Source organism: Oncorhynchus nerka, linkage group LG22 (assembly GCF_034236695.1).
Source record: "Oncorhynchus nerka isolate Pitt River linkage group LG22, Oner_Uvic_2.0, whole genome shotgun sequence".
Lineage (NCBI taxonomy): Eukaryota > Metazoa > Chordata > Actinopteri > Salmoniformes > Salmonidae > Oncorhynchus > Oncorhynchus nerka.
Genome location: NC_088417.1, coordinates 63303320 through 63318040, shown reverse-complemented (window position 1 = coordinate 63318040; position 14721 = coordinate 63303320). Strand labels below are relative to the sequence as shown.

Here is a 14721-nt window from a genome sequence, read left to right as displayed (position 1 = left end):
ACAGTCATGTGCTCACTTCATTCAATAGATCAACACAATAGCTGCACCATGTTTGGTTAAGGTTGGGTGTGGATACACTTGAGTTGGATCTTGTTTGCTCCTGTCACATGGGAGCCACCTCCAGACTGGCTATATGCCCGCAGGTTAGGTTACTGCTACCAGTAAACACTGATGTGTTTATTTTTCATCAGCAGTATTAGTCAGCTATCTTCTACCAATATTATTTGTCAGACCGTAATAGGAGGGAAAGTTTGGGAAAATGTTGAGAAAAATAGTATTGTAATTCATGTGGCATGTATTCTGTTAACAAGACCAAAATCATAAGAGGTATGATAATTCAAGCCAATGTACATTTATTTACTGACCTTCACGATTGTTTCCACTGTATGGTTTCTGAAATGGCCTTTAAATGTAACATTATTTCTGAGTTTGTGAATGTATGAGAAGTGAGCCAAGGGCAATTTTAGTGGGCGCAAAACTTAGTGCACAGCCAATTTGCAGTTGGATCAACTATGTATGTATTAGGCAATGGCATTTGCATTTAGGGACATGCCTAAAATGTTCATGAGATCACACCAACTTGTGGTTTGTGTATTCCAAAGTTGAGCAATAGAGGTTATTAAATACACACATAACTCATTGTTCTCATAGCATTGACAGTAAACCATGCCCATATATGTGCACGCACACACAAACACGCACGCACGCACGCACGCACGCACGCACACACACACACACACACACACACACACAGACACACACACACACACACACACACACACACACTTTATTGCAGAGGCTGTACTGTGGCCGATGTTGACACACACACACACACACTCACTCTCACACACATGCGCGCTTTATTGTGGATGCAGATGTTGACAGTTAGCCTTTGAGTTGTGTAGGTGAATACCCATGACTAGGAATAGGCCTTGTGTAGGCACAGCTGTAGGAGGCTAGCTGGACTGTGTGTGTAGAGTGTTAAACTGGTTGTGTGCAGAGCCGGGACGTGGGTGCTGTCTAGACATGATATCAGATATGTGAGAGGTCTCCCTACATGCTCTCACAAGAAAAGAGGCACCACATCTCACTTGCATGTTCTCTCACTTATAGGATGGGGGGTAAGTGATGTGTGAAGATGTCAGGGAAGGTGGTAGAGTCTTTTCCAGAGTTTCTGATTGATTAATGAATGTAACTAGTTTCACATTATTATTTCACGTTTCGAATAGTGAACATGGGAACTTCCCCTTCTTCAACCAAGGAGTGTACTAGCTACCTACAATTTGTTTTAATACTTTGAGTAATTGCTTTTTAATCCTTGAATATCGCATTCAAATTAAACTTCTGGACTTGAGCAGTGTTAGTATGCATGTGTCTGTGTAACAAACTATCTTAATAAATTAAATTGGAATGCATCCATTTTAAGTGGGAGTTTTTGCATGGAGCAATCCGCTCAGATATGATGTAAAACGGGGTAGTGTGCATTGACACTAGCTGCGCATTCACACTAAACAAAGACAAAACTTGTACTTTGGCAAGTTCACTAAAGTTCACTTCATTCTTGGTGACAAATGGTTATCCTATGATGCTTAAGAAAGTGTTATTTGAATCAACTGAAATACATTTTGGTATTTTATTTTTTTAACCTTTATTTAAAAGGCAAGTCAGTTAAGAACAAATTCTTATTTTCAATGACGGCCTAGGAACAGTGGGTTAACTGCCTGTTCAGGGGCAGAACGACAGATTTATACCTTGTCAGCCCAGGGATTTGAACTTGCAACCTTCCTGTTACTAGTCCAACGCTCTAACCACTAGGCTACCCTGCCGCAACCACTTAACTAAGTGTTAAGTGTTCTTTCAAAACTTGGCCAATATAATTATCTACTACTCACTATAATTAAATATCAAGTGTCAATAAAAAAATTAAGCTTTTATTAAAATGTCATAAAGCCATTTTCCATTTGAAAATCACAGAAAGGCTGACAATGTAATTGAACTAAAGTAATTATGATGAATAAGTTCCATGCCGATGACATGCACAGCTTAAGTTACAGCAAACAGCACAGCATGTCGCACTGCCAATGATATATTCAGAGCTCAGACGTTGTAACAAGACCGAAATTTGATTAGAACATTTTGTTTTACAATAACCCTGTTGCTTCACATGTCTATTCAAAATGTTAATAATTCAACAACAGAATTCTTAAATTGATCTTCATTTTTCATTGTGTTATACAATATCAATCAATAGAAGAAGAGGTCTAAAATTATTCAGAGAACATATACACAACCCTTTTGTTTGAGAAATAACATTGCGCACATGCCAAAATTGACTCCATCTTTGTGTGTCCGTCATCAGTACAACAACTTGAAAAAGGCTGCCTTATTATCTTCAGTGAATATACAGTGAATATGAATTGCATTACAAGTACAGTAGTCTAATGTTTTTAAATATAAAAACAAAATACAAATATAGTTTAGAATAAACCATATAGAGTGCCTTCAGAAAGTATTCACACCCCAGTGTGTGGTGAAAGTAGACTAAACCAGTTTTTCCTCTAGGATTTTGCCTGTGCTTAGCTCCATTTTGTTTATTTATATTTGAATATTTGTATTCTGTACTGGCTTTCTTCTTTTCACTCGGTCAATTACGTTAGTATTGTGGAGTAACTACAATGTTGTTGATCCATCCTCAGTTTTCTCCGATCACAGCCATTAAACTCTGTTTTAAAGTCACCATTGGCCTCATTGTGAAATTCCTAAGCAGTTTCCTTCTACTCTGGCAACTGAGTTAGAACGGATGCCTCTATCTTTGTAGTGACTGGGTGTATTGATACACCATCCAACATGTAATTAATAACTTCACCATGCTCTGCTTTTTTACCGATCTACAAACAGGTAGAGGTATTCATTAAAAAACTGTGTTAAACATTATTATTGCACACAGAGTTAGTCCATGCAACTTATTATGTGACTTGGTAAGACCTTTTTTAATCCTAAACTTATTTAGACTTGTAATAACAAAGGGGTTGAATACTTATTGACTCAAGATATTTCAGATTTTACATTTTTATTCATTTGTAAATGTTTTGAAAAAACATCATTCCACTTTGACAATATGGGGTATTGGGTGTAGGCCAGTGACAAAGAAAACTCAATGTTATCCATTTTAAATTCAGGCTGTAACAACAAAATGTGGAAAAAGTCAAGGGGTGTGAATACTTTGAAGGCAGTGTACATGTCGCTTTGGCCACAGAAAAAGAAATAAACAATAATCGAGGCACAAACAGATCCCTTGATAGACATACAACAAAACATAATTACGATAGCTGCTACACCATTACATTCAACCTTATATGCATATTCATAGAATATTTATTTAACCTTTATTTAACTAGGCAAGTCAGTTAAGAACAAATTCTTATATACAATGACGGCCTACCCCGGCCAAACCCAGATGACGCTGGGCCAATTGTGCGCCACCCTATGGGACTATGGGACCCAAATAACAATTGTCCTTTTCGATAGAGTTAAAATGCAGTAACCACAATGACTGGTATTCCAGTTGAGCTGCAAGCTGGTCAGCAGGACAATGCATTACGAAGCACAACAGTAAAGGCAATCTTAGCTATTCCATAAAATCAAGAAAAAAATACATTCTACATCGAAACTCCAGGCACCATTTTTCATCTACCTATCAATTGAGATTTGTTGCTATTTTGATCCATTAAAACTTTCAAAAAGTAAACATAAAATGTAAAGATCTTGATGAAAATGTATATTTTCTTTAGTTTCTCATCAACATTTTAATGAATTTCAACCACTTTAAAATGGACATACAGCAATCATTTCAAAGCTCACTACATTAAATTACACATGATTTAAAATCACATTTCATAGAGAATGTTACACACTGGACTATATTTAGTTAGTAACTTACTCTGAAGTGATAGTGATTGTGTTTAAATAGGCATTTGGCATTTGGTAGTCTAAATTCAGTGTACTTGTCTTTAGCTGCCATTTTCCATAAGTCAGACTCTTCCCACACGCCAGCTTCAGAAACATCTGCATTTACCACATTTTGTTTGGTTATCCTTAGATATATTCTCAAGACTTGCCCAGAGGGAATTGTTGATATGATGTCAATTTTGTATTTTCGATAAAAAATAAATCAGGAAAATGCACCAAATGGATATCTTCAGTATTTTACAGATAGAAAGATTTTTTAAAAGTATTTATCTACAACCTGCTCTGTACATGTCCGGTCCTGGAGTGTCTTAACAAAAGGAAAACAAAATATTTAAACTGACTTTATCCAGTATCCAGAAAAATGGATTTGCGCGATATGGAAATATGAGATATTGCCTCGTTTGTATAATTTAATAAAATATTTCGGAATAATTGTAATACAAAAAAGGATTACATGTGTCTACATTCAACTGGTAAAAGTTGATTGTGAAAATTACACCATGATGGTGTGGTGCCTAAACTTATGGTGCTGGAGCCGCCACCTCAAAAGCATTCTCATTTGGTAACCCCAAGATCATTCACAGTATGTAAAAATGTCCACTATTCAGACTCTGTAAACACCACACTTGCTGAGTATCAGGCTTGAATTAAAAAATCTGCTATGTTACATTGATCGCAATTATCATCTGTGCAATCGACAGCTTTCCACTTTGCAGATGGATACAGAGCTGATCCATTACAATTAGCAGAACAACACTTTCACCCAGAGGGAACGCTTGATTTAAATACTGGCACCCCTCTCAACCAAAAGCTTGCACAACAATGCACATTGATGGCACAAGAGCCTAGGCAGGAGCGGCTGCTCCAAATTAGAGATGTTCGCTGTCTTTCTGTCCACCAGTGTAGCGACTGTCAGTGCACATCACTCAGTGCCACCTGTTTAATGACCAGAAATGACCTTCAGGTGGCCTGTACCATTAGCAACTTTTGCTAGGTTGGGGTAGTGAAGCCCCATTGACTCCATCTCCAACCCCTTCCCTTTCGATAAAACGGCAATTGATTCAATCCTCAGTGTCAGGCTGGACCCCCAGCATGATGTGGAGCTCTTCGGCCGAGTAGCCCAGAAGGTTCTGCAGGTCGCAGACGAAGCGGTAGACGTAGCGTTTGCCCGATGTCTTGTGGATTATGTTCTTGTCGTAATAGTATCGCAGGCCACGGCTCAGCTTCTCGTAATTCATCTTGGGTTTGTTCTTCCTGCGTCCCCAGCGTCTAGCCACCTGGGGGAGAGAGAGAATGATAAACACCAATGGAAAACAGAACCGTTTACTTCATATTGATGTTCTCTGATAGCTCGTGTTGAATACTTTTCTGGTCCTGTAAACCCTTTTGGCCATATCCTCCACAACCTGATATACACATATTGTATGAGGACAATTGACACTCACCTCATCTGGGTCGGTGAGTTTGAACTCCCAGCCGTCTCCGGTCCAGCTGATGATGGCCTGACAACTCTTATCAGTCAGGAGCTCCAGGAGGAACTGCCACAGCTGGATAGGACCACTTCCTGTTGAGAGGAAAAAAAGAGGCAGAGGAGTCAGAAGGCGATCAAAAGGCATCGTTTGCTTATACTCAACTGCAGTGTACTGTTTTGAACTGGGGTTGACAGAAAGATGGATAGTATTCCATACAAGATGAGATGTGTTTGATTGTGTCACCGGGTTCATGAACTCACCAGTAAAGCCAGCCAGCACTGCAGCAGCTATGACAGGCTTTCCCAATTCCACAGGCTCGTTCCTCTCCTGGACGTAGTCCTTGAAGGACAGGCCCTGCTTCTCCAGACTCAGTGGGCTGCTGTTGTACTCGTCCTCAAAGCTGTCGTGGGACGGCACCCTCTGGTTGTCCGCCAGGGAGGATTGGCTGCCCCAGGAGTGCAGCATGGACTCTGGCCCCTCGATGCTATCCACACTCTCCAATGAACACAAACTCTGGTCCTGGGACAAGACTGTGGATAAACAAACGATTTTAGGAATCGCTTACGTGTTGCCTTGTTTTTTTAGTTTTTTTCTCTAATGTGACTTTGATCGAAAATTAACACTAATTAACATTGATTAATAGTTTCTAGTCAACAGTGGGTTTGCCTACTCACAGGCTTTGGAGAGCTGCCCTGTGCCTGGGTTGCTCCTGACGTAGCCGACGTTGACCGTGCTCAGCTGGGGCTTGGAGAACATGGAGAACTCCTGATCTGGAGTCAGCAGGGCGGTCTTGTCTGAGGTCTCAAACAGCTCTCTAAGCAGACTGTCGTTGTTGTCAGGCACCTGCAGGGCACACTGGGTCTCCTCCAGACTAAAGCCTGCAGAAAGAAGAGAAGAACAAACAAACGCCCACTTAGCTCATCTCATCACATCTACCTCAGAGACATCTCTGGACAGCTTAAGGCTTCTGTTGTTCAAATGAAGCTGAAGCCAAACTGTTTTGTCTATCTGATGTTTAATTAGATTTGAAGCCTCTGGTGGTTAGTTTGTTTTTCTAATGGACACTCACCGCTAGAGCTCATCCAGTTAGTTACGGAGGGCACAACACTGCTGAGGCTTATGGATTCTTCTTTCTCTTGACACTCTGGAAGAAAACAATGGAGGACAAAAGTCAGGAACCAGCAGAAATACTGTTATTTGATTTTAGTGTGTATCTTTAAGCCAAAGGGTACAGTAATTCCACAGGACAAAAAAAACATTTCCACCCAAATATAACATTTTGATAGGTGTCAGAAACCTACTCTTTCCGCCATCTGCCTTCCACACAAACACCATCTGACTAAAACGTTCCAATGCCATTGTTACCTTTCATCATCTGGTCCAGGTGCTCCCACAGGATGTCGCCCACAAAGTCTGGAGCCAGGTCCAGGAAGCTCTCCTTACCCAGGTCATACAGCTCCTGGCCGTTCATGTCAAACTTAAAGAAATGGACGTTGGCCAGGCTGAACTCACTGGCTGCCCAGTGCAGCCACTGCATCACATGCTGCTTGGTCCACTTACGAGGGTCTGTGAAAGAGAGAAAGTAAAAAGATATAAGGCTTAATATCATTTCAAATTACTAAAAATTTCAAGCACAATTCTATGGACACCTCACCAAAATACACCAGTCTTCATCTTGATTTGACTTAACTAGGCTTACTTTTTAATGATTAAAGAAAACTCGAAAATGAGCCCAAAATGTCTTTGACCTCCAATCCAAATTGGGTAGAAAATTAGCAGGAAATACAGCAAGGAAACAAGCACAAAGTTAACTTAATATCATCCTTGTAATTAAAAAAAATAGAATGGAAATTAGGAAAAAGGGAGGACGATAAGTGATAGAATGAGCAGGTGTAGAAGGTGACTCACTGTTGGAGATGCCATAGCAACGTTGGACCTTGGAGAAGCCACTGAAACTGTCCTTCAGGGCCTGACTCATCACTGCCTTACTGCAAGGGGTCAACAGGGGAACAGAGCAGGGGCCCATGTCTGGAGAGAAAAAACAAATGTTTGCTTACTCTATGAATCAACCATTCTAGACCTTTCTTGTGTCATAACATAGTTTAATGTTTCCACAGCACCCGCACCCCTCCTCAACCCAACCCCCCCAAAATAATAAATAATAATAATAAAAAACTTTTGTGACCTAACACTCACACTTGACTTTGCTACTTTATTGAGGAAAAATATATTTACTATGACTGTGATATGTGGTTGTTCCACCTAGCTATCGTAAGATCAATGTACTAACTGTAAGTTGCTCTGGATAAGAGTGTCTGCCAAAAGCCCCAAAATAAATGTTAAACCATATATATTTAAATAGGGTTCAGGTAGACTAAAATGGCTAACTGCCATGGACCTGGATGGGAGTTTCACTTACAACGTTTGGGTTCTGGATAATTGTTAATCAAAAACTATGTAACCACAAATCAACACTTGTTTTTCTGTTAATCATTAATTAAAAATCATTTGTATGCCAGCAATCAGTTGATCTACATTGTTAACTTTGTGACATAATGTCTGGCTAATAACTGACTAATAGAGTTGTGAAGAGTTTGGTCTGACTTTGGGCTAGGGTGATTAGTTGGTATAGGTGTTATGGTGTGACTGGTGTAAAGTAGAGGGCTCTCTCTAGTGATGTGACACTCATTCGTAGGGTGTGGTGGTGGCATACCGTGTGAGAAACAGTTGAGGCCAGAGGGCACCTCCTGAAGAGACTGGTCATCGTCTGAGGGGAGGAAGTATCCAGAGAACAGAGACATGGGATCTTCAAACAGGTCAAAGGCTGCCTGCCGCTGTAGAGAACAAACACATAGGAAAACAACGCACTGTTAGTTAATAAAAAAAGACACAAACTGTTTTCTTTGGCCTGATCATTTGAGAAAGCCCCATACTACTGTATGTCTACATAATTGGATAAATTAGGTGAGACAAGTATAGCCCTGTCCTGATGACCAACAGCTGATCACCCATAGATACTGTGAATCATTTAGGAAAAACTTAATTCACTTCTTCAAACAGAGTCTTATAAGATAACAGAGCAGGCAAAAGCAAAGAGAGAAAAAATGCTTTATGTGGGCACTCCCTTTCAGCAGAACCAATCTGTCATCATTAGTCAATCACATCAGGCTTTTCATATTCTCCCAGCCAGGCTGGACGACCATATATGGTGTTCCTGTTCCGTAGCGTAGCAGACCTAGAATCTTCCCTTGAGGCAGCTGGCATCCGTTCAGCTCTGAGCAGTTCAGTTCTGAGGGTTCACACAAACAGCGTGGGCGGCTGCTTTGTGAGAAGAAAACAAACTCCACCCACTCCTCCCCCTCCATCAGCCTCTCTCTCTTTTCCCTCTCTCTCATCCCCTCTTCAAATCAGGTTAGGGAAACCAGACTCTTCTTCACAATTTGATTAGCTAAGATGGAGCCCCTTTGAGACGAGCTCACTGTTTGAATCTACACTGTACCCATCTCAACATTAGCCCTTTACAGATGCAGATGAGACTTCTAATGACGTTATACTACCAAGCGGCACATGAAACCTTAACAAATCACTAGGACATTGATAGTAGTGATGTACGCTAAAGTGGCATAGGTGCGCCTGTAAGTCTAATACTGTAAGGCACTAAAAAAATTGAGGGCTAACTCCCCACACTCGAGGTGGAGAAACAAACACCATCTCCTTTGATCCATAAAGTGTTTAATGATTCATCTATTCGTCCTTAGAAAAGGTAGGCTGCCACAAACAGGGCCCTCAAGGTTCGAGAGCCTTTTTTCTTCCTAGTTGCCAAGGGGACTAATTACTTTTGTGGCAGTAGAGAAGGTGGAAAAGACAGAGACTCTCGTCCATCAGCTCCCCAATTATCCTGTACATAGCCCACCTATAATTTAGCCCAAACAACTACCTCTTTCCCAACTGTATTTAATTAATTGATTTATTTTGCTCCTTTGCACCCCATTATTTTTATTTCTACTTTGCACATTCTTCCATTGCAAAACAACCATTCCAGTGTTTTACTTGCTATATTGTATTTACTTTGCCACCATGGCCTTTTTTGCCTTTACCTCCCTTCTCACCTAATTTGCTCACATTGTATATAGACTTGTTTTTTTTACTGTATTATTGACTGTATGTTTGTTTTACTCCATGTGTAACTCTGTGTCGTTGTATGTCGAACTGCTTTGCTTTATCTTGGCCAGGTCGCAATTGTAAATGAGAACTTGTTCTCAACTTGCTTACCTGGTTAAATAAAGGTGAAATAAAAAATAAATAAATAAAAAATCCTCACGTTTAATATGTTTGGCTTTATCATCTTTCCTTTCATCTCTTCTCTTATGGAGAAGGAGAATAGCAGCCCCGAGTGTGCTGCGAGACATGCTGGATTTGAAAATACATTTCTGCTGACATTTGATCTTTGGAAATGTGCATTCTTAACTAAGTAGCCTCGAGTAAAGGGTGGTCCAACTCCAGTCCTTGAGAGCAATTTGGTGTGCAGGCTTTTGATCCAGCCTTGCATTATCAGTTGTGATACAGTAGTCCTATATGTACTATACACAACCATCTCCAGCATTACAATGTATGCAATTGTCCTACTCATCTACTGTATTAGTGGCACAGCCTTGTGAAGTATCACCTTGAGGCTGGACCGGTAGCAAGTCGACAGAGGGGCCACTTGGTCCATGCTGAGGTCACACATCAGGAATCTATAGGTCAATTCAACAGAAAAACTTTATGAGTAACACTAATACACATAAGTAATGACATCACACTGGATGGAATTTAGTATCATATCTTTCTCTAATGGTTGTAATACATTTTACTATAATGATATTTAATTATATGCAGCCTATAGATGAACTGTTCTCCTAAATAGTAACAACTGCAACAACTACATATTATATTACAATGTCTTATTATATACCGAGCACATAATGGCTTAATAGAGCCTGAATTGCTAGACTATTAAATGATAATACATAATATGCATAAAGCCTGCACATTGAATTCAATAGTCTAATGGACATTGACACACTTATTCAAAGCAACCTGAACATATTGATATGGCTAGCTTGGGGAATTACTTACACATGTAAAAAAAAAAAATCTACAATTTCACACACACCATAATTTCCATGACATCACAAATTGCTGAGACAGAAAAAACGCATAATTGTCTCATCGGTCAAAAATGTAATGATTCTCCGAAATGACTCGGCCCCTCGTCATAGTGCACCGTGGTTCCTCATATTAGATTAGCGGCCGCAAATTCAATAGTGTTTCCATTGACATATTCAATAATTCGTAAAGATTAATATCAGTGTTAAATTAATAATTACCCCACCATAAACCATGGAATGGATTTATCTTTGCGAATTCCACCCCCCAAAATGTTTTCGAAAATATTATGCAGAACAAAAACAAACTATTAACGAAAGCGGTATTGAGTCAAATGCCACATTGACAGATTGTCTGGGAATATATCAAAGAACGGGGGAAGATAAACAAATAAGGGAACAACCTACCTACCTGTTGAATTGATCGGCGGCTTCTTAAAACAGCAACAGTGTAAATTACAATCCTTTTCGATATGGAAAAATTATCCTATTCAATATTGTATGTTCACAAGCCTTTTGTAGCCTACTTTCCAGATACAGTGACCAGTGTAAAATGCAATCAAAACAATGCAGTAGTGTTTGTTCGTGTGTGTGTGTGTGGCGAGTGTATCCAGTCAACGAGGAAGTGCAGCTCTTTTTGCTGTTGCTCATAGCGCGCTGTGTTGCACATTCAGTGGGAGGAGCGAGCAGTAAACAAATGGCCAGCAGCAGTGCGTGGATAAAATCTCTCAAGCCAAGCCAGGAGGGGAAATACTTATAACAAACTGTGTTGTGATAACTGCGTTGTTTGCTATAAAATGTTTCATATGCCTTACCACCGTGATATATGCGCCTAAGGCCAAAACAACAAGAAGACACAGTGGCAGAATACATTCAACCATACCTTTGTTTCATCACAAAACCGGAGAGTCCACAGAGCGAATTGCATGTAACAAACAGTTAGATGACCTAACATGGTCAATCAAGTTAATGTTAAGGACAGTTTTGGACTAATAAACAACTATTGATTTATAGTGTGTGTGTGTGTATATGTGTGTGTGTGCGTTCGTGCAAGTAGAAGTCAGAAGTTTACAGACACCTTAGCCAAATACATTCAAACTCCGTTTTTCACAATTCCTGACATTTAATCCTAGTAAAAAGTCCCTGTCTTTGGTCAATTAGGATCACCACTTTCTTTTAAGATGGTGAAATGTCAGAATAATAGTAGAGAGAATGATTTATTTCAGCTTTTATTTCTTTCATCACATTCCCAGTGGTTCAGAAGTTTACATACACTCAATTAGTATTTGGTAGCATTGCCTTTAAATGGTTTAACTTGGGTCAAACGTTTCAGATAGCCTTCCACAAGCTTCCCACAATAAAATGGGTGAATTTTGGCCCATTCCTCCTGACAGAACTGGTGTAACTCAGTCAGGTTTGTAGGCCTCCTTGCTCGCACACCCTTTTTCTGTTCTGCCCACACATTTTCTATAGGATTGAGGTCAGGGCTTTGTGATGGCCACTCTAATACCTTGACTTTGTTGTCCTTAAGCCATTTTGTCACAACTTTGGAAGTATGCTTGAGGTCATTGTCCATTTGGAAGACTCATTTGCAACCAAGCAATAACTTCCTGACTGATGTCTTGAGATGTTGCTTCAATATATGCACATCATTTTCCCTACCTCATGATGCCATCGATTTTCTGAAGTGCACCAGTCCCTCCTGCAGCAAAGAACCCCCACAACATGATGCTGCCACCCCCGTGCTTCACGGTTGGGATAGTGTTCTTTCGGCTTGCAAGCCTCCCCCTTTTTCCTCCAAACATAACGATGGTCATTATGGCCAAAGAGGTTTATTTTTGATTCTTCAGAGCAGAGGACATTTCTCCAAAAAGTGCGATCTTTGTCCCCATGTGCAGTTGCAAACCGTAGTCTGGTGTTTTTTATGGCGGTTTTGGAGCAGTGGCTTCTTCCTTGCTGAGAGCCCTTTCAGGTTGTGTTGATATTGTACTCGTTTTACTGTGGATATAGGTACTTATGTACCTGTTACCTCCAGCATCTTCACAAGGTCCTTTGCTGTTCTGGGATTGATTACACTTTTCTCACCAAAGTACGTTCATCTCTAGGAGACAGAATGCTTCTCCTTCCTGAGCGGTATGACGGCTGAATGGTCCCATGGTGTTTATACTTCCGTACTATTGTTTGTACAGATGAACGTGGTACCTTCAGGTGTTGGGGAAATCATCCCAAAGATGAACCAGACTTGTGGAGGTCTACAATTTTTTTCGGAGGTCTTGGCTGATTTCTTTGGATTTTCTTTAGATTTGTGTCCGGACTATGTCTTGTGGAAGGATGAAATAGTATGAATAAATTCATCAAAGTAACGTTTTTAATAAAAATATGTCAATCATTATTTGAGTATGTTGGTAACCCATTGTACAAAAGTTATAATGCCCTCAAAGCCAGTGTTAAGAGGATATATTGGCACGAACAACACCTGTGCCAATATTTTGTCCAAACACCGGCTTCTTGGACATTAACACTTAAGTGTGTGTGTGTGTGTGCTTGGGCTGTGTTCACTAGAGAACAACATTGTTGAAAGTTCAGATAGAAATGAATTGTCTAGATATGATATTTTTTGTCTCTGTCAAGTAGGTCTAGCAATTAATCATATCACCTCTATTCATTACATAGGGACTACTAGTATCTTCAATGTGTATATTGTCATCCACCTGAACTCAACTCTGTTGATGCTGTGCTGTATTGAAGGTTTTTGTTGAAGCTGGGTTGTGTTCGTTAAACAAGCAAGTTCCGATAGTATTATACCTCCTGTTTCACTGTGTTTTCTTACATGTTGTGCCTTCTGAACATTACCTTGTCCTTTATTGACTTCTTCTCTGTCCGTCTCTGTAGAGGCCTATTGTTATTATTGCTGTATTGACGATGTTGTCTTCTGTTGTTATTTCCCCAGTGGCCTGGCTGCGTTGGGCCAGGTTGTGAGGTGGTGGTGGTGGTCTCTGTGCGCTGGTTTAGGTGGAGAGGGAGAGGCTGGAGGAGTGGCTGTGGGTGTTGAGGTGGTGCCCGTGCCAGACCATGCCAGGGGCCAGAGAGGGCTGAGTAGATAGCAGCTGAGGCGCTCTGCTTTGCCCTCCCTACAGACACTGGTAGGAGGCAGCCTCAGCAATGGCAACAGACCCTGGAACAGGTGAGGAATGGATGAGGGGAGACGACACAGAGAAATACACACACGGACGTGGTACAGGACTGTACTACTGCAAGCAGGCTTCCCCAAACATGCACACGCACACACACACGCACACACACACACACACACACACACACACACACACACACACACACACACACACACACACACACACACACACACACACACACACACACACACACACACACACACACATTACTTTTTAGGCAAGGCTCATTCCATTGGAAAAATGTGTAGGCATATTTGATCCGACCCCCTTTTGAGAAACAGTTGACTCAGTCTCCAACTACGATAAGACAGTCATATCTTATTCTTTCCCTTCCTGACTGTGATTTACATTTTAGTAATTTAGCAGATTCTCTTATCCAGAGCAACTTACAGGAGCACATCAGCAGATGTTTTACCTTGTCGACTCTGGGATTCAAACCAGCAACATTTCGGTTACATGTGACTGAGGAGGAGTAGATATAATTTACCTTGTCTAAAATATTTCCCCTGAGGGGTAAGAAGGTATGGCAACACAGATAGTAGGAGAGATATCTTCCACTGTTCTGTTCTCGCCACAACATGTTCTTCCACACTCTCCCTCCCTCCCTCACGCACACACGCACGCACACACACACACACACACATACCCACACACATTCTCACACAGTCCTCACTGCTGCAGATCTTAGCCTGTACCCGTCTGTTTGTGCCATCATGCCAACTCCTTGTCACTCATGGTGATGCCAAATGTTTGGGTTGACAATGACATCAATGGAGTTGGCAAGAGCACAAATCTATGACCAGGCTACAGACACCTAGGCTTATTCCTGTAACCAACTCACACTGCACCCCATACACACACACTAACCCCACTACCTGTATGTGCCCCTAGGAGCAGTAACTGTGTGGGTCTCTCGGCCCTGCCCCTCTTGGCCCTCAT

The 14721-nt window shown here is 40.8% G+C and overlaps 1 protein-coding gene across 2 annotated transcripts; it reads right to left on the bottom strand.

Annotated features, from left to right (window-relative positions):
- Positions 1-1911: 1911 nt before the first annotated feature.
- LOC115105462 (protein C-ets-2-like) lies at positions 1912-11228 on the bottom strand. Of its 2 annotated transcripts, none has more exons than XM_029627553.2 (10): positions 10997-11228; positions 10108-10177; positions 8155-8275; positions 7350-7469; positions 6807-7007; positions 6511-6585; positions 6116-6319; positions 5702-5971; positions 5415-5533; positions 1912-5246 (listed from the first exon to the last, which is right to left on the bottom strand). In XM_029627553.2, the coding sequence occupies exons 2-10, from the start codon at positions 10168-10170 to the stop codon at positions 5031-5033; spliced, it is 1389 nt and encodes a 462-aa protein (XP_029483413.1). In that variant the 5' UTR covers positions 10171-10177; positions 10997-11228; the 3' UTR covers positions 1912-5030. The 2 variants fall into 2 exon arrangements, with proteins under 2 accessions (XP_029483413.1, XP_029483412.1); XM_029627552.2 differs by having other exon boundaries at positions 11001-11228.
- Positions 11229-14721: the final 3493 nt, after the last annotated feature.

Coding starts and splice junctions, on each gene's coding strand:
- LOC115105462 (XM_029627553.2), bottom strand. CDS start 10,170: ATGTGTGACCTCAGCATGGACCAAGTGGCCCCTCTGTCGACTTGCTAC. Junction 7,008..7,349: donor TTGCTATGGCATCTCCAACA/GTGAGTCACCTT, acceptor TCTCTTTCACAG/ACCCTCGTAAGTGGACCAAG. Junction 5,534..5,701: donor AGTGCTGGCTGGCTTTACTG/GTGAGTTCATGA, acceptor TCCTCTCAACAG/GAAGTGGTCCTATCCAGCTG.